Here is a 19,249-nt window from a genome sequence, read left to right on the forward strand (position 1 = left end):
ATTAATTTTCATCACCAATGACTTGCTCATCAAACACACTATTTTTTTGTGTGCATCCTTTTTTTGTTCATTCCTCCCCTTTCCTCTCTCGCTCAAAATCAACTGTTGGAAATAAATGGATTTGAAGCTTGGGATTCTTTTCTGTCAATTCAGAGCTTGTAATCATGCAGATGGCATGAGATGGATTCCTGGGTTCAGGCAGAAGGCAAATCACTGTGCATGAAAGTGGGTCATAGTTAGCAAGACCAGTATAGCAAGCAGATGAGTTATAGGCAAGCTTAAAATCTGCAGACCGTGTGTGGTCTCCATTAAGGCAAATGGGTCAGTATTACATGGCCTAATCCCAAGGTAATTTTTATAGATAAATAAAGTGACTGTAGCAAAAGAGCTTATTTCAAAAGCTTTTTATTCTCGGTCATTTTGCAAAGGCTAACCCATCTCTTTCTAAGAATCTCTCAAATTAGTTTGGCAGTTCTACCTTTTGAGATGCATTTCACATCCTTAAAAGCCACTGGTGCAAAAACTCTATAGCTCTCAAGGGCTAGAGAGATCCTCATTAGATGTGCCCCAATTAAGGCAAAGAAAGGAAGATGCATCTAGCTGCTTCCGTCAGCATCCTTTATTTTGTCTTGGTTTAAGATATATAAAAGAGACTCAAGCCACTCTGCTTTTAAAATTGCTGAGTAGATCAATTTGAGGTGAAAGAAAGAAGCCACCGTCCTCCATGCTCAAGGTCGGCCTTCCTCTGATACGGCAAAATTCAGTCCACACACCAGGCATAGCCAATGTAATGCTGCCCAGATGTTGGAGTATAGCTCTAACTACTGGCCATGCTGACTGGGGATGATGGGAGTTGTAGTTCAACAACACTTGGAGGGTAGGCTGTCGGCTGCTCCGGCACACACACATTCAAAAGCAGCCAATGCACATCTCCCCTGAATTCATTCTCTCGTGTCCATGAGGATCATTGTTCCAGGGCTAGTACATTTGTAAGTTATTCTTAAGTTGCACTGGAACTGGAAGGGTTTTATTTTCCCCCTGGCCACCCGCAACTTCCCTGCACTTCCCTGTTTTGAGAATTGTGGGCTTCTCTTGTTCATGAGCTAGGAAGCACAGATCTCACTGGAAAAGCTTTGCATCAAAGTTCAGGATATATAAAATAAAGGAAAATAACCTCAATCTTGATCTTCGTATATTTGGAGCATAACAAAATGGCTTGTGGCCATTGTGCTGAGGGAGTTGATTTCACCCTAAGCGTTTGTTTGCCAATTGAACCAAACTTAGGGCCGAGCCATTAAATCAGTTAAGAAAAGCCATGTGAATATACAAAAATGAGGGTACAATATTTGTCATAAGAAGCCAACTCCTCCCTTTGTCCCAACCTGACTAGCCTTGCCTTAATACAGAGCTGCACAGCTTGCAAATGATCTTGTTGTTCAGTTACCAGTCCCGTATGCTTGGTTTTGCTTCCAGCCTGGTTCTGCAATAAAAGGGCGGTTGTCAGACTCCCCGGCAGGTCATTGCGTGTGGCTGGCAGGGTGAATTCAACCATGTGGGGAGCCTGTTGTGGAAGACCTTCTTTCCCTGTGCCCATTCTAACCACAAACCTATTTGAAGAAGCAGATTCATGGCTGGAGCATATGATAGGTTTCCATAAAATATTACCTGCGTTGACTGCCTCCGTGGGGCAACTGCTTTTGTCCCCCCCCCACAGAGCGGTTTAAAGTGGTTGCCATGCAGCATCTACGTTGTGTACAGCTCACAGCAACTATTCTGCAGTTGCATAATTCCCAGATCTTTCAGCCAAAGGTCTGGCTGAAAGTCCGCTTCACGCTGGATTGCAACTCCCGACATGGCTGATGGGAGTTGGAACTCCACAACCTCTGGAGGGCCACAGGTTAGCCACAAGTGGATTGTAACTCCACAATCACATGTGCTGGTGAAACTCAACAGCCCTTTCTTGGGACTGCAGAAACGGGAGAGGTGTCCCATTCTGGCTTGTCTGGTGAGCTGCCTTTGGCTGCAGAGGATTAAAAGCTGAGCAGGCAGAATAAAAGTTCTTACCTGAGAATGCATGTAAAGCACAGCACACAATGCAGCAAGGCTGCCTTGTGCAGACAAATGAGTGTCTGTCTGTGGACCCTCTTCTGGACCGAACCCTGCACAGGTGCAAAGGTACTACTGGGTAGGAAACCGCAATGTTGCTTACATTGTGGTTCCTTGCTGAACTTGGGCGTTCAAATGTTTGAAGCACAGACGTGTGCCTAACCACAGTGCTATCAGCTTTGTGTGTGTCAAAAGGGGGGTTGATTCCAAGTACCCTCTTTTTCCTTCTCCCTCTCCCTCTCCACCTTTGAATGACTAAACTGAAATATGGAGCACCTGTTTGGTGGAGAGAATAGCAATAATCTCTGGATTCAGGCCTCCATGATGTGTTGTTCTGTAATGTCAATATTGTGTCCCTGTTATTTCCTATGCATAGTGTACAAACTGCTCCTACAGGTCTTAGCTCACTTATCTCTCGTCTCAGGTGTATGGATCTGTTTATGATTAAACACACAAGCATAGTTTCCCAGGAAAATACATATGCACCCTAAGTGTCAAAGTGCTGGTTCACCCCATACTCCATCTTTTAAAGACCAGCTAGAATGTTAACAATAGGCAGTCTTTATATGAAAAGGAAAACTTGCCCTTTCTTTTTAATATAAATATAAAATCTATCTTGGGTTGATTGTCTGAGTGGTGATTGATCCATGATCATAAATTATAGAAGCTGTCAGTCAATACAGTTTAGAAGTCAGGGGAAAGAAAACTAGGTCAGATTCGCTCCTCATGATGTCTGCCAGAATGCAGCACTATTCATTAGTGTGTGTTTTTCCCCCTTTAAAGAGATTTATTAGAAGCTCGCAAGCTCTTTAATCCTTATATATATAGAGAGAGCGAGAGCGAGTTTGTTTTGTTGTTTGCCACTATGGGCTACTGGGAGGAAGGGTGCAATAAAAATCTAATAAATACTACTACTACTAAATACATGTATTGCAAATGCCATCTATTTAGCCTAATAAATTGTTTTGATCCAGCTGTTTTAACTTTAGATAAAAATTAGGCTTTGCGTGCTCTGAAAGAAACTGATAGGGGTAAAAAGGTCCCCCCCCCCATTTTATTATTACATGGCTCATTTGTTCGATGTTTTGTAATATTTTGAAAAGAGTCATACAACCCATTTTAAAGTAGGGTTGTCCTCTTTTTCCAGGACATGTCCTCCTTTTCATGGGTAGTCATCATAGCGATCCCTAGTTAAAAGAAGAAGTCGGCAAATGTGCCCTCTTTTTTGCTCTTCAAAATTTGGCAACCGTACTTTAGAGGTTTTTTGGTGGATGTAAGCAATCCCATTCGTCTCTTTATAGGGAGCTACTTAGGCCCAAGGACTGCCTAATATAGCTAGCATATAACCTTTTTAGTGTCGTGTCAGGATTCACAAACACATAGTATTTTAAGAGTCCGAGAAAACGATTATCTCAGGAAGTATAATAGAAAGATTTATTCACTTATGCCTTACTGCTGCTAGTAAGTTTCATTCATGTCAACCCTGACTCCAGTCCAGTGAGGGATGGCCGTTCCTCAGTCTCTTTAGCCAAGCAGCATCTTTGCATGCAACTGGCAATTTATTCTTCCAATATTTACCATGTGGCCTTGCCCTAAGCATGTTAACTCAGAATTAGATACCACTAGGTTCCTTAGGACTTCCTTCCGGTAAGTTTGTTAGGATGTCAGTTTTAAAGTTTTTCTTTTAAACTATTTTTGATGTGCACAACCTTCTCTTGGTATATGCTTACATCCCTTTTCCGCTATGTCCTGTCACAACTTTCTCCAGGGAGCACTGGAGGCTCTTTTAACGTGTGCAGCTAATGAGCTTTGCCCTTCTAAACGCCTGTTAAATTCATCTTGTCATTGCAGAGCCTGCACAAGTCTACAAAGAGGGCCAGGCAGATGCAGACAATGGACATGAAGACCACCATTCCTTAGGGACCAGCAGGCTGCTGTATCACATTACTGATGGAGATAATCCTCTGCTGTCTCCTCGCTGCTCTATTTTTAGCCAAAGCCAGAGATTTAATTTAGACCCTGAATCAGCTCCTTCTCCACCAAGTGCTCAACTGTTCATGATGTAAGCTAAGACATGGTTTATTTCCCAGGGCTGCCTCTGCGTGGCCATTAATGTTTCTCTCTAATATATATCTGATGCTTTCCTCCCACCTATTAAATAGCAAACACCAAACGATGATGATGTGGGGATAGCTCAGTTGGTAGAGCATGAGACTCTTAATATCAGGGTTGTGGGTTCGGGCCCCACCTTGGGCAAAAGATTCTTGCATTGCAGGGGGTTGTACTAGATGACCCACGTGGTCCCTGCCAACTCTACGATATGATAACCCTTTCCAGAGTGAAACAAGTGGAAACTTCCTCCAAAGAACCCTGGGAATTGTAGTTTGGTATAGGTGGTGAGAATTTTGTTAGCCCCCTGCTCACAGAACCTCAATTCCCAGTGTTCTCTGGGGAAAGGTAATAACTTAAACAGGTCTAGGTTTGGAGTATGGCTAGCCCCCCAAATGCTCAGCTACAGTGCAATTACTCTGTGTGCGCACACACGCACACTGCTGAGATATGTTTTGAACGGCTGATAACAGCCATTTATTTAAAGATAAAATAGACAAGCTTAATTGTGCTACAAGCATAACCTTGGCTAATAATAATAATAATAATAATAATAATAATATGCAGTGCTTTTTCTGGGGGGACGCACACCCCTAAACATTTTGTGTATCTAAGTTTGGCCTCATTGAGGGGCAGTATTTCAATATGAGTAGGAAAATGAGAGTACCCCTAAACATTTTTTAAAAGAAAAAAAAGCACTGATAATACGTAGTATATTTGCATAATACTTTCAAGTGTCCCAAGTGCTTCATATACATTATCTAGGTGAAATTTTTATAATAACCCTATAATGGAAGTCAGTGTTGTTACTTTCGATCCATGGTAGGCAGGCTATTGCAGAGTAAAAGGATACATCACGGAGCAGGTTGAATAGAAGCACCAGAACTGTGGGGCTGAGGCAGAGGTTCATGGTAAGAGAACAGAGATGTTATAAAATGTGTTCCTATTTTTATCTGTTATTTGGTGAGTATGCAAGAAGCATGCAGTGCAAATGAGCTTGGCCTAGGATGCAAAAGGGAGAGCTGGGTTCTCTCAAGAGGAAGTGAAATAATAATATCGGGAGAAGTGGTGTTGTTTTTTAATTAAAAAAACAAACACTTAAAAAAATATTAAATATACATTGGTGCCCCTTAAATACTCTGTCCCTCTGCCAATCTAATCTGAGAATAGCACTGCCACATGTCTGAGCAGTCCCTTTAAAAATCTTAGGTGCTTTCAGATACTGCTGGAGAGCCCTGGACTGATCATTTGTTCCCCTTCCTGGGGCATCCCCATCGCTCTAGCCAACTGAGGGCCAATGCTGGATCAAGTGGAGATCATCCTTCCGTCTTATGCTCTGTCTTATTCCTCTTCACTTTCCTGATTCTTCAGTGCAGGGGTGGGGGACCTGCTGCCCTCCAAATACTGTTGGATTCCAATCCCCATCTTCCTCAGCCAGCATGGCCATGTTAGAATTCCTGCTCCATGATTGCAGTCATGGGATTTTTGTCTATCACATGACGGTGTATGTTTTGACTCCACAAAGTGGGAAGTGATAGAGACAGGATGTTTGTGTTACTGAGTTCCGTGAAGTGGGACTATTGTCCTTTGTTCTTTTTCTCTTTGCTGTCTTTTGCTCGAGAGAGAGGGAGCCAAGTTGCAGTGCTCTCTGTGTGTTTATATGTAAATAAAGTAGATCAGCCAAAATGCTGAGTTGCTGAGGTCTGTTACGCAAGCTGCGAGGAATCTGCAGTTCCCTAAGTGTGCTGATGTCTGTTGGCATTGGTCGCTTTGATGTTCGGGCTGAATAAAGCTTTTGAAGCTCCCAAATGAACGACCAGTAGGGGGAGAACATGCCAGTCAGGCATGTGACTCTACCACGGTCCTACTCGAGTGTAGGACGAGCTCCTAACAGGCCAATGGTCAGGGACGATGAGAGTAACCTCTCATCAGTAACCTCTGGAAGGTCACAGGTTCCCATCCCCACTGTATTCCTTTCTTCTGTCCCAGCACAGACACACATAGAAAGAGGTTTCCAACTCCAGCCCCTGTTTTGCTAACCACACCCTTGAACAGCATAGAAATCATGGTGCTAGGTGGACTTCTGGGATTTAAAGCAGACCTGCCCAACTGGTGAATGGGGTTGTCAACTGTCATAGCCTCTGTGGCTATGTGTCCTTATCAGCAGCTTGATGTGTAGACATTAGCAGGTGACTGTCCTCATTTCCATGAAAAGCTTCACTTCCTGCTTTCAGCAGATTCCATAGCTTTTCAAGGAACAAGCAGGCCAGACCAGGCCATACCATTCCTCCGTTTCTCCTTGTCTCTGTTATTATCCCTCCCGCATCACCCTCCTTCATGGTCTAACCCCCCCACCTCCACCAGAGTCCCATCACTCCATTGCAGTTGTAGACCTAATCCTGCAAAGCAATTTCACATTTAGTTCATTTTCGTAACTTCTACCTTTGTAGGCCAAGAAGTTCTTCCAGAGGTAGCTGTGATGACTGCAAAGAGCCGCAGACCATAGCACAACTCACAAAGCACCTGCAAAGTCTTAAGAGGAAAATCAGGAAATATGAAGAAAAGTTTGAGCAAGAGAAGAATTATCGGGTGAGAAACCACCCATGTTTCTGTGGTGTTTGATGAGGTGGATGAGACTGCATTTGACTTGCTGGGTCACAGTGTTTATGTGCCTGGATTAAATTATGTTTCTTTCTTGTTGTTTCCTGGGTCCAAAGCAGATGCAAATCTGCTTTACTAGTATTTATGTTGGTGAGAGACATGGCAGTCACTAGTGTTGATGGCTGCAAGTGACCTCATAACTACAAGTGACCTCATAAAGGTCTGGGCTAGTTAAGCAATGATGTCACAAATACTCAGGTGCTGGTTATCAGATACACTTGCCACGTTAAGCAAAAAGAGCCAGTAGTCACCAGGGCACTAGCAAGGTTAGGGAGCAGCAATGTGCAGTCTTATTATAGAGGCTGGTGAAAGGGCAGGTAAGTCATTTTTGCCATTTAGACTCTAGTGGGGTTTGGATGCCATCAATGTATAACAGAGTTTAGCAGTCAAGTTACTTTTGACCCAGCCTGGACCACAATCCAGATGTCAGCTGGAACATTATATATTCTGGGTTAATAAATGCAGAATGTATGGGGGCAACTTTGCCATTAATAATGTATGAATAACAACAGCCACAGTCTAACCATCTGGTTTCCCCCTTGTTCTTTCCTGTCCAGCCTTCTCACGCTGACAAAATATCGAATCCCGAAGTAATGAAATGGATGAACGACTTGGCCAAAAGTCGGAAACAGCTTAAAGGTACACACAACTATTAGCTGCAGTCTGTAGGATAGGTCATTTCTCTTTCACCAATAAATCTGGTGGAAGACACAGGGGAAAAATGCTTCTTATGGAAGTTTAGGGAAGTTTTTAATATTTAATGCTGTACTGTTTTTAACATCTGATTGGGAGCCACCCAGAGTGGCTGGGGAGACTCAGCCATATGGGCGAGGTATAAATTCTTCTTCTTCTTCTTCTTCTTCTTCTTCTTCTTCTTCTTCTTCTTCTTCTTCTTCTTCTTCTAGCACTTGGAGTCACTTCTCACTAGTGCTTAAAGGAGGGTCAAATTCAGCTAGATGCTGAAAGTCCGATATTTTATATTGTCTTGAACCTTACCAGAAAAGCAACTAATTTCCTAAGAGCAGGAGTGGACAGTTGTTGGACTTTAGTTCCCATAATCCCCCACCAGCATGGACAAAGGTCAGGGATGATGGGAGTTGTAGTCCTGCAACATCTGGGAGAGGTGCACAGGACTGCTATAGAATTCACAAAACTGGTTTTACCCAAGTCTTAACAACCATCACCTCCCTGAAAGCATCCCGGGAACTGTAGCAATACCCCAGCCCCCACTACCCTAGTCCTCAGTTTTCTCTAGGGAGAAGGAAGTTGGGTTAAGCTTGTGTAAGGTGCAAGTGTAGATTTGCCAGGTAAAGTGCAGTCTGCCAGGAGCTGTTCCTGTGGAAGCTTCAGTGAAATGAATGGGGCTTGAATGGAAATCAGGCTTGCTAGATTCTACCCCTTTTCCTGTAATTTTAAATAGCAGCGTCATTGATCTCCCTCAGTGCCACAGAGTGCAACACTAATGAAGTTAATGCTGAGCTAATAGCTTCATTACACTGATACCTTTTACACACTCATAGTTAAGTGATGCGTTTGATCCTGTGTTACCAAACTGCTTAAAACACTTAATTTCCCCCCATTCTGTTAAGTTGTGAGTGTCGGGTATTCCCTTGAGTGTGAGTTTCTTACGCTTCCATTATAAGCTGTATCCCAACAGAAGGAAATCACGTCCACTTCATACTTTTTCTTCAATTAACAATGAGGGTTATGCTGCATGATGAGACAGATGAGGTTGGTTTTTTGTTTTTTTGCAAAATGCGAAGTAGAATAAATCAGGACAAGTAACCTAATCATCGTACAGTGGTACCTCGGGTTACAGATGCTTCAGGTTACGTACGCTTCAGGCTACAGACTCCGCTAACACAGAAATAGTACCTCGGGTTAAGAACTTTGCTTCAGGATGAGAACAGAAATTGTGCTCCGGCGGCGCGGCGGCAGCTGGAGGCCCCATTAGCTAAAGTGGTCCTTCAGGTTAAGAACAGTTTCAGGTTAAGAACAGACCTCCAAAATGAATTAAGTACTTAACCCGAGGTACCACTGTATTACCATGATTATGAAGGCATGTGCAGAGTTGAGAATGGCCACAGCAGGTGGAATTCAGAATCAGAGCTTCCTGTGGGAAGCTGGAGTGATTTAAGTCTGTTTTAGTCTACTGATGTCGATGCATCAGAGGCGTGTCACAAGGGCAGGATGTGGGAGCAAGGATCCAGGGCCACACTCAGAAGCAGAATGAGGAGGAGGGTTCCCAAATGCAGTAAGCAAAGGGGTAGCCATTGTGAGAACAGGATTCTGGACTTTGATCTGATTCATCAGGGATCTTTTTGGGTTCTTAAAACCAGGGATTTAAACACGCGTTTTGTGAGCTACCATACATGGGCGGGGGATTGCATTTAACTCTGTGGGCCACATGTAAGGGTTGTATGTGAGCAATCCAGCTCAGTGCGGTGATGGTGTGTGTGCATGCACATTTTGTGGTGGAAAAAGGAATGTGTTGCAAGTGGTTGCTCATTTGTGTCCTGGGAATTTTCCTCCCAGAGCTGAAACTCAAACTGTCAGAAGAACAAAGCTGCCCCCTCAAAGCAACTCAAAGGAACCTTCATCAGGAGAGCTCCAAAGAGACTGTGAAGCAGGACACAGCAGGAGCTCCCCCGAGCCCCTCCGTAGAAGAAACCATGGATGCCGTGATGAAACGACTGAACGAGAAGCGGCAGCAGCTCCATATCCCCGAGAACGTTAAGGTAACACGGCTCTTTTATGGTATTTCTATTTGCGCAGCCTCGAGCCAAGTTCAGCTCCTGAACTGTTGGGCCTGTTTGTCATGTGCCGAGCCACCAAAAAGGCAGTGGCAGTTTCTATGCCTTGCTGTCCCACCCCTTCAGTGTAGCTCCACGTTTTGCCACCAACAGTTTAGAAGAGTTAAATGAAACAGTTTAGTAGATTTATACGAAAACTGCAGGGGGAGATACCGTCCCTCCTTTACAAATAATGTCTTTAGGAAGTCTTGGACAAAGAAGTGATAGGCTGTTCAGAGAAAATGTGCAGTTCCTGGTCAGTATGTTTCATGAAACTTCCACTAGGAATGAGAGGTGTGCAATAGAACACTAATGTTTAGAGTTGTCTATATATATATATTTAAAAAACTTTTTTTTGCATCACTCTTCAGCAGAAAAATGCTGCCTGAGCAGCAGCTTAGGCAAGATAAAAACAAAACAGTCCTGTATAGAACATAACACAAAAGGAAAAGGCAACGAGGAGGGATGAGCAAAACAAGTCAGCTTAGACATCCATTATTAAGAATACAGAGTAGTTCTTGTAATGGCCACCTGTAGGAATATAAACAATTCAAGAAGAGGAGGAGCCAGTTGGAGCTGGTCTCTCAGCTGAACAGCCCTGCCTACCATCTCCCCCCTGCAGCCTGATAGATTGCTGCTGTTGGGTGACAATTGAGAAGAGGGGGCATCTTGATGGATTTAGTCTCTCAGCTGAACTGATGGAGTGTCCCTGCTTCCCACCTCTTGCTCTGCCACAGCCTGGTGGAATGGCTGCTAGATGTCAGTTGATGGAGGGAAGATCATGATGGGCCTTGTTTATATGTCAACAACATAATTAGGAAGCATGTGTCTTAAGACTTTAGGCCTTGTGTGTGTTGTTCGTAAGCTCTCTGGTCTTAGACAAATGATACAGGCAAAAATAACAGGCTCATTTCAGAGATAGTGTCCCATTGAAATCAGTGGGACAAGGACATCTCTCTTTTGCTGGACTGGGCACAACGTCTTCAAAACAAGGGATGAGGGCTGTTTTAACTGTGATGATGGCCATGTGGAGACCGTCATAAAGCAGTGGCCCACTTAGGAACTCCAGGGCACCGGACTCAAGGCTTATCAGTGTGTCATCAGCTGTATAAAGCATTTGCACAGGAAGATGCTTCTCCGTGGTCTTTGTGTGGATGCTCCCATGTTTAAATCAGCCCCAAGGGTTTTTAAAAAGACATTTTTGTGTCCTGCCTTATGTCCAAGGTGGTATCCAATGATCATGATTTTTAGGCAGTAACTACATGACCCTCAGTTTAGGCTAATCTGCTTGTCCCTGCTCCTCCACATGCAGCTGCTGGGGGACCTTGGGCTAGTCACACTTCTCTGAAGTCTCTCAGCCTCACTCACCTCGCAGTGTTTGTTGTAGGGAAGGAAAGGAAATGAGATTGTTAGCTGCTTTGAGACTCCTTAGGGTAGTGATAAAGCGGGATATCTTCTTCTTCTTCTTGTCGTTTGTGGTCTGATAGGCAATCTGACCTAGAAAAGGAATGCAGCATCATAGCACCAGTGGAGATCAGCTTTGTTTTTAAGTTAACTTATTCAGTTTTGAGAACTTCTCTGCAATGTGAACCTTTTCCATCTCAGCCTGACTTGTCTGGCTCAGTTGCTTACCAACATAACCTAGGCTGTTGTTATTATACATCAGATCTATCCAAAATAAAGGATCTATCATCCACGGTTTAATCGTGGATGTGGGGGCCAACCTGGCATGTGTTACTGAGACCTGAGTGGGTGAGCTACATGGAGTTAGTCTTTGTCCAGTGTGGGTGTCATTGTGATGCACAGGGATTCATTCTCTCCCAAAAGTGGTGGTGATGGACACTTGGATGGTTAGAAAAGAGAATTTGACAAATTCATGGAGGACAAGCTGAAGAAGTGCATTGCAATATTCGGAGAAGTTTCAAACAGTGGATGAGTTTTGGATCGTGTATTGTTTCAGAATCTACCAAATTTGGTAGGTTCACCTTTGAAATGAGAACTGAATGAAATTTCACTTCCATCCTTACAGTGATTGTAGGAGATGCTTTGTCACTCTTGCGGTGCTGTGATGTAAAATTGATTTATTGTTGTGGTGGTTTGATTTTTTCCGGATTGTTATATTTTATTACGTAGCATATATTTTTTATGATTTTCCCTGCTCTGGGATTGATTTTAATGAAGAGTGGATTATAAACCACCCATATAAATCAGTACAACCCTTAGTGGCTTTTGCTCTGCTTGCTTATCACCCCCACCCCCTGCCCTGCTCCCTGGCCACAATTTAATTCGGCTACTTAAAATTATACCAGGCCCTGGTAAATCATGAGCTCTGTCAGAAGCATATATATGAAAGCTGGTTTATCCCTGTTAATCCTCAGAAGTTTAAAACAAATTGCAAAACTTTTCAGGCAGCTGTAACTGGTCTAGGATTAGTTAAATGTGTGCACTCACATGGCACCTGCAAAATAAGATTGGGGAGTGGATGTTTTTTTCATCTCTGCCCAGTCCTGTAAGCTGCTGCCTGAGAAGATGTTGCACGAGAGCCAGGGCTGATACCAGGAGATAACTTTGTCCCCTTTGCCTGAATTTCAGTGCAGACAGCCTGCGGCATATACAAACAAGGTTGAAGTTACTCCACTCTAGCAAGGATGGAGGATCTCTTATGGTCAGGAAGCATAGTACCTCTGGTGGGAAACACGTTGTGCTCCTTCTGGGGTAGTTTGTCTACCTTTGGTCCCCACCCTGCAGTGGGGACCCAAGTTTACGAGTCAAGTACAATAAGGCTGTAAGCTGAGATTACTTGAAACAATTTATGGGAGATTGATAGTAAAGAAAATCAAATGCATTTGTATCCCCCCCCCCAGGATTATAATTAAATTAAATTTGATGAGCATCAGCTTTGGGGCTTGTTTTCAGAGAGCCTTCCAGGTTAACCCAATCTAATTAGGTACATGCCTGCATGAAGACGGATCGAAAGGCCCACAGTGCTTTCTGAATCAGAGAGAAAACTCAAAGAATAGGATATCAAATGACACTTGTTGGTGCTGGAGGGAGCGAGGAACCTTTGACTGATTCATCAAAACAACTCTGTAAGCTTTATCACTTTGAAATATAGCCACTTTCTAAGGGGTCTTCAAGGCTTTGTGCATAATTCAGAAACTTGCAGATGGTTATACAGCACAGAAAGTAGAGGACCTAATCTAGCTAAGGTTTGTTGGGGCTAATGTTACAGTTACAAGCTGTGCTGAGTACACGGAATAAGTCAGTTGGAAGTACAGGCAACCCCCGATTTGCACGGGGTTCCATTCCGAGTCACTGCACGCTTGTTTGAAAACTCATTCAATTGAAACACCCCATTCTGCCCTGCCCACCCCTCTTCTGCCCTTTTAGTGATGTCTTTTATGACATTTCCGGGTTTGGTGATGTGCGCATGTGTGTAGTTGTGCATATATTGGTCACGCCTCAAAGTCACATTTCTTTCACTGAGATTTGGACAAGCTGAGGCCAAACTGTAATTATTCCACGTGTATTGTGTTTTGGTACAACTTCTGCCTGCACAAGTCCATGCACATGTCCAAATTGGAGAGGCATGGATTTCTTTTAGACTGTGGAATATAATGCATCTTTTCATGTTCCTTCTTGCTTTTCCTACATGTCATGTATAAATGGAAGTGGAGAGAACGGGTTGAAATTTTCTGCCTGTTGATTAGCTAGTTTTATGTGTGCAACCTGATGGGTACTTAAAACCTGGCAAAGGGAGGACTGACTTTCTTGATTCTGTGTAGATGTTTTCTAGTTAAAGCATTTCAGAACAGGAGATTTATGCGTGGGAAAAGAGAATGTACAATAAAGCAAAAGAAACTGGTGTCTTTACGGATGGACAAGCTTCTTTCTGTGCATGCTCATGCAGGATAAATTAGGTGTCTCCCAGCATATGCTAAGGTGGACCTGCATATATCAATGGTTCAGGAACTGCACACACTCTGCACATGTATTTCCTGGGGCTGAATTGCCACCTTGAGCAGTAGGTACTGTAGACTTGGTTCCCGTGGCTGGCTTTGGAGCTATGTATGCTATGCATTACAACTTTAACAGCAGAAATAACCACTTATCTTTGTGGATCTGTGGGGCTGGCCCCTTTGCTGCCTTAGCGTGGCCGCTCCGCAGGCAGTGGTGGCCTGCCAGAGGGGGTGTGGTTTCGTCCTCACGCAGAGGAACAGTGGGGCTTCCTTTCTGGTTGTGCAGTGACGCTGCATGCAGTTAAAGCTACTGGTCTTGTGTGCATGTGCCTCTGCATCAGGGTTGAAGAGGCTAATGATGCACAATATTTACTCCTGCTTTCTCATACATCAATTGAACTGGACTAAAAAGAAAGTCTGTCTCCCTTGCCCTCTCCTTTGGTCTGCCCTCAGCTGATTTGCTTGAGTATAGCTCAGTGAGAGAACACATGTCTTGTCTGAGAAGGTCCCAGGTCTGCAGTTCAAGTATTGCTGGTTGCAGGTTGGAGAAACGTCCTGTCTGGGGCCTTGGATATTACTGTATAAGGATTCAGTATAAGGGAGTTTCATACATTCATTTCTAAATCTGCTCAGTTTTTCTTCCTCTCAGCCCCCATTTCCAGTACCCTGACTATTGCATGTTTCCCCATGCATCATATCCTTAAGGATTTGCTTCTTGGTTTTCCATTTATCCTACAGCAAAGTTCATCTCTTACTTAAGGTGGGATTCACCCAACACACCATGTTAGTGGAAGTCCTGGGCGATGGGGCTATCTCATTGCACCTGTCCCCTTCAGTTGGCTCGGTGTTGGTGTTGGGGGGTGATCCCCCAGAACAGCACTGGGGAAGGAGAGGGGGGAGAGTTTCATCTGACTGCAATGCTTGAACTGGTGGGATGTTTGCAGTAGAGGGATTTTTAAGTCTACACTTGGTCTTTGATTACACTGGGCTTTTGTGTCTGTGTAGTTGCTGCCCTGAATGTACAGATCTTATATATTGTGGAAATGGAGGATTATACCATAACTGAAGGTTGCAAATGTGGATTGGCAAATCAGTCTATTTCTGGTCTGTGTCACTAATCGAACTCATTTCTGATGTTCTTCATTTTTTAAATCTGTACACGAGTTCGCATTTAGCTACATGTTTAAATCATTTAGTTGCAAATGTATTTTTTCTTCAAAATATGCATGTTTAAACATGTTTTGTTACTGTTTTTGAGCCACTGGAACATCCGGTTTAAAAATCTGGTGGAAAACTTAAGTTTCAATCTGCATATTTATCTGCGAGTGCAGATCAGGTCAGGTCAAATGAGGATTCTCAGATACTGAATTCCGTAAGCTTCTCCAGTTACCAGTGCCTTTAAACTTTCCCAGGATGGGACGTCTGTCAAAATGACCTTCGAGCCAAACCTACTTGTACTGCTTCTCATTGTAACTCTCCATAATGTGGTTTCTAGAACTGCATAGTTGGTGCCTCGGCATTTTCACTAGACCTTCCGTAAGAATGGACAATCTTGAGGATATGACATGAACAAAATCCTTTCAGCCACCAGGAGCAGGCAAAAATGTATGACTTCTTTCAGTGTAATTACCTCATTTTGTCTTGGCTTGAGTCCCTCTTTCCTGTTATTTTGAGGCAGAAATTAATCGTGGTGCTAAGACTAAATAATGTCAAAGGAGAGGTTGGTAGATATTTGGACAGTCCGCGGCTTGACAATCCTTATGTTGATTGACAGTCAACAGCAAGTCGCTAAACCAAGCACCCAGTGCCATAACAGTGCCGGTATTTTGAGACAATGGATCATGCAGTTGTCAGGGGCAAGGAGTGTACAGAGACAGTGGCAATTTTGATCCCAGCACTTCTGGCCATCCTCTTTGGCAGGACTGCTGGAGTTCAACTTCTACACAAACGTGGTGCTCCAGTGAAATTGTTAGCCAACCAGGAATTTACTTCCTCGTTTTTAAATCCCTATTGCAAAAAAAAAAAAAAAAGCAGTGCATTTGTGTTGTTGTTTTTAAAGCCAGAGTCACACTTTCCTCCTGCTACTTTTTATGCTAAAGAAACATAAAGCAGTGTATAGATTAGGACCTTCTTCTTTGGCACCCAGCACAATAAAGACATATTGTTTCGCCAGAGTCAATATGGTGTTGCTTCTTATTTCTTTTCAGGGAAACAAGCAAGATAGGAGTCTGATGAAGCCCCTTTATGATAGATACAGAATTATCAAGCAGCTTCTGTCGACGCCAACTTTGATCACAACCATTGTAAGTCCAAAGGAGATTGCGGAAATAAATCTGCCCAAACTTTTGCCTTTTTAAAGGCTCCATTCATATGAAGCATTTTGCTCACTAGGGAATCCTTCTCACGGAATGTGTTGAGGGAATAGTACAACCACGGGAACTGCAAAATAGCCTTCCCAAGAATGGAATAGCAGCTGTTGAGAATGCTCAATACAGTGTTTATTTAGGCTCCATCTTGCCTCTCTGTATAATGATTGTTGTTGCTGTTTTAAAAAATAAATTTACTGTTTTACAGTTTTAATTAACCCTGCAGATTGACAATACATCCAGGACTACTGCTGGAAACTAATGTTACGCTGGTGTTTTCCACGCAGTGCTGGATTTACGTATAAGCTAAACAAGCTATAGCTTAGGGCCCCACTCTCTTGGGGCCCTCAAAAAAATTAAAGGAAAAAACCCTGTATTAATTGTGTTTCAGTTCAGCAATTACTTTGATAAAATACATATTTTGTTATGTACAAATGGCTTTTGATACCTATTAGGTCCATAAATTACCATATAGCATATATTCAACACGAAAAACAGCGACAATTTGTTGTTGACAAAGGACAGCTGGACATATAAAGGGCTCCATTACCTTCAGTAGCCTAGGGCCTCATCAAACCTAAATCCGGCCCTGTTTCCACAGCAGACTAATAACCCTTGGAAGTTAAATATGTCCATACATATATCTGTAAATCCCTGGGAGCAACGTCTGGGGGACACAACTGATATGTGCACACTTTATTTCCACACTTGGTGCACGACACTGGTCTTCACACCGGTGTTTCCCACAGGAATCCTGATGTGTCCTGCCCTTCCTTTCCCACATTCCTGGGTATCCCCATCTTTTGGATTAGGGAAGTTGCATCCCAGGCAGATTTGAGTCCCCGGGTTCTCTTCTTTTAAAAAGTAACCACTGTGTCTAGCTCAAACTTTGAAATACAAAGCTTGTACAGTACTGGGAAACAATGGCCATCCTTTGGGAAGCTGTCTTTTATGAGAGTGAAGTAATCCAGATTGTTTCTTGCTGCCCCATTAAGGGTGTGCCTCACTTTCTTTTCTGTGGCAATCTGCTTACATGAGTAAGGCTGCAAACACAAGCATTATTCCCAAGAAATAACATGCATTGGACTCAGCAGTTTTACTTGTTTAGGACTGGGCTTCAAGGCTAGCTCCATGGAAATGGTTCTGAAGGAAAACTAGATCCCCAAAATTGCAGTTTCTTACATTCAAGTTAAGAGGCGGTGTCACACAAAGCTAATTCCCTTGTGGAAATGACCATGTGAATTCCTGATTAAGAGTGTGTAGCTTATGTCCTGAGGAGATTCTGTCAGTCACATTTTCTTAGCATTATTTTTTAACCATGGTTAATCTCATGCAATTTCTATTCAACTTTTTCAGTAGTTATTTCTGGTGCAGATCTATTTTATGTTTCCTTTCCACCAATGTGCATGCAGGTAATTAATTTGATAACCCTCATTCTGTGTTACAAGCAGGAGGAGGAAGATTCTGATGAAGATCACTCCCAGAGCAGCTATGAATTGTCCTCTGCCATGTCCCTCCATTTGCCTTCTGACGAACATCTCTGTCATTCAGATGAGGAGAATGAGCCTGCCTTTGTGTCACCCCTGGATGAAAAGAAAGCAGTCAAACAGCCTGCCCTGTCAATGTCCAACTTGCACGAGGCCACAATGTGAGGACTGACTTTTGTTTCTTAAACTGGACAAAATAGCATGGTTGTTCCTTAGGGGGGATACGGTTTCTGACAAGATGCAGAAGTGTGGGGAACAAAAAGCGCAAATCTCCCCGTCATCTCTTCGCATTGTGCTTTGAAGTGATCCTAAGCCATCTGTTCACATGCCTAATGTAACAGAGGATATATTTATTTGTTTCATGCCTGTGCTAATAGGCTTTTTACGGCATCAGCAATAACTCACAGCTGCAGTAAATATGTATTGGAAATTGACCTAATGTAGTACAACTTTTCCTACTTGCCTAATAATAATAATAATAATAATAATAATAATAATAAATTAGTGTAAAACATTACTGTAAATCACTCTGTGTCTTGTCAGAACTTTCAATATCTATTGGAATTAATTTGTAAAATGCATGTCGTTTGAGAACATCCTGTCCTAGGCATGGGCTGAAAGAGGAGCACCTGTTGAAGCTGTGTGCATATTCCTGAGCCCAAATCTGTCACCTGTCTATCACTTTCAGTGTTTTCAGATACAATTCTCCTTTTGCAGGCCCGTACTGCTGGAACATCTCCGAGAAACGAGAGCTGATAAGAAAAGGCTAAGGAAAATGTTACGAGAATTTGAGGACCAGTTCTTTAAGCAAACAGGAAGGTAAGGAAACTACATTCATGCTTGGTCTCTGTACCCCTTCTGTATGTCGCTGCTGACCTAGACAGTCACAGATCCTGAAGAGTAAGTTGTCTACAGATCTCCGAGTGAGCCTTTCCCCTGTAGTACTAAAATCCTGAGAATTTTCCTCTGGTGACTACACAAACCAAGATTTGCCAAGGGTTTCTGATTTTGCCATAGCAAAGGTACCCTTCTTTTCCTAGGAGTTGAAATTGGCAGGCACACATCATGCTCACAACTCTCTGCCCTCCACCACAAAAAAGTTTATTACTGAGGCGTGTAAGAATAAGAGGTATCTTCCTGCAGGAGAACTTCCTCCCTGTGTGCCTATGATTGGAAAGAGACAAGTCCAGAGGAGCCATTTATGCAGAGATATAATGGGCAGCCACCTCTGTCTGTCTGTCTGTCTGTCTGTCTATGTGTGTTGGGTTTAATTGAGTTGAACCAGCATACTGGCAGTTTTAAGTTTGCCACAATGTACAATGTACACTTTGGGGGATTACTCTCCTGCTCATTCCATGGGAGTATTTGTTGGCCATTTGTAGCACCTATGATTTGTTAAAAAGATCACATATTAGAATAGCTCACATACAGAGCAGACCCAATGGTCTTCAACATGTTAACAAACATATTAATGTGTGTGAGTGCAGGGGTGTCCCACAGTCTCTGAACCCCACTGTTGCAAGCAAGCACATAGCCTAACCTTGTGTACAGTTCTCTCCAACATTCACTTGCCTCTTCTTTGGAAGAAGACTGTCTGGATGTGGTTTTTTAAAAATCAATTCCTAAAAACATATCTGCGCTCTATTTTCTTTTCCCCTTGTTATATGTGGAAACCTATAATTAAGGAAACAAACACAAAAGTCATATTTGAGCCAGAAGTGCTCTGCGAACGCTTGCTCCTTTTAAGCCCCAGCATTCAAATTTTACCA

At 43.1% G+C, this 19,249-nt stretch overlaps 1 protein-coding gene and 1 long non-coding RNA gene across 15 annotated transcripts in view; one reads left to right on the forward strand and one right to left on the reverse strand.

Moving 5' to 3' along the window:
- FAM13C (family with sequence similarity 13 member C) overlaps positions 1–19,249 on the forward strand; it is a gene marked incomplete at both ends in the record, with an annotated part of 72,743 nt that overhangs the window by 46,291 nt on the left and 7,203 nt on the right. For 10 of the 14 annotated variants that reach the window (XR_014548301.1, XR_014548302.1, XR_014548303.1 and 7 more), the window contains 7 exons: positions 3,958–4,168; positions 6,666–6,804; positions 7,434–7,515; positions 9,412–9,614; positions 15,835–15,930; positions 17,442–17,641; positions 18,198–18,299. Coding sequence is in view for 11 of the 14 variants with exons in the window: in XM_083614736.1 (XP_083470862.1) it covers positions 3,958–4,168; positions 6,666–6,804; positions 7,434–7,515; positions 9,412–9,614; positions 15,835–15,930; positions 17,442–17,641; positions 18,198–18,299 (1,033 nt within the window). Of the gene's footprint in view, positions 1–3,957; positions 4,169–6,665; positions 6,805–7,433; positions 7,516–9,411; positions 9,615–15,834; positions 15,931–17,441; positions 17,642–18,197; positions 18,304–19,249 lie in introns of those variants that run through there. The other 4 variants (XM_083614740.1, XM_083614743.1, XM_083614738.1 and 1 more) reach the window with 2 other exon arrangements.
- On the reverse strand, positions 111–6,762 carry LOC310763042. The gene is made up of 3 exons (XR_014548419.1): positions 6,658–6,762; positions 1,445–1,607; positions 111–213 (listed from the first exon to the last, which is right to left on the reverse strand). It is a non-coding gene; the product is annotated as an uncharacterized lncRNA (long non-coding RNA).

Source organism: Podarcis filfolensis, assembly GCF_964270895.1.
Source record: "Podarcis filfolensis genome assembly, chromosome: 5".
Lineage (NCBI taxonomy): Eukaryota > Metazoa > Chordata > Lepidosauria > Squamata > Lacertidae > Podarcis > Podarcis filfolensis.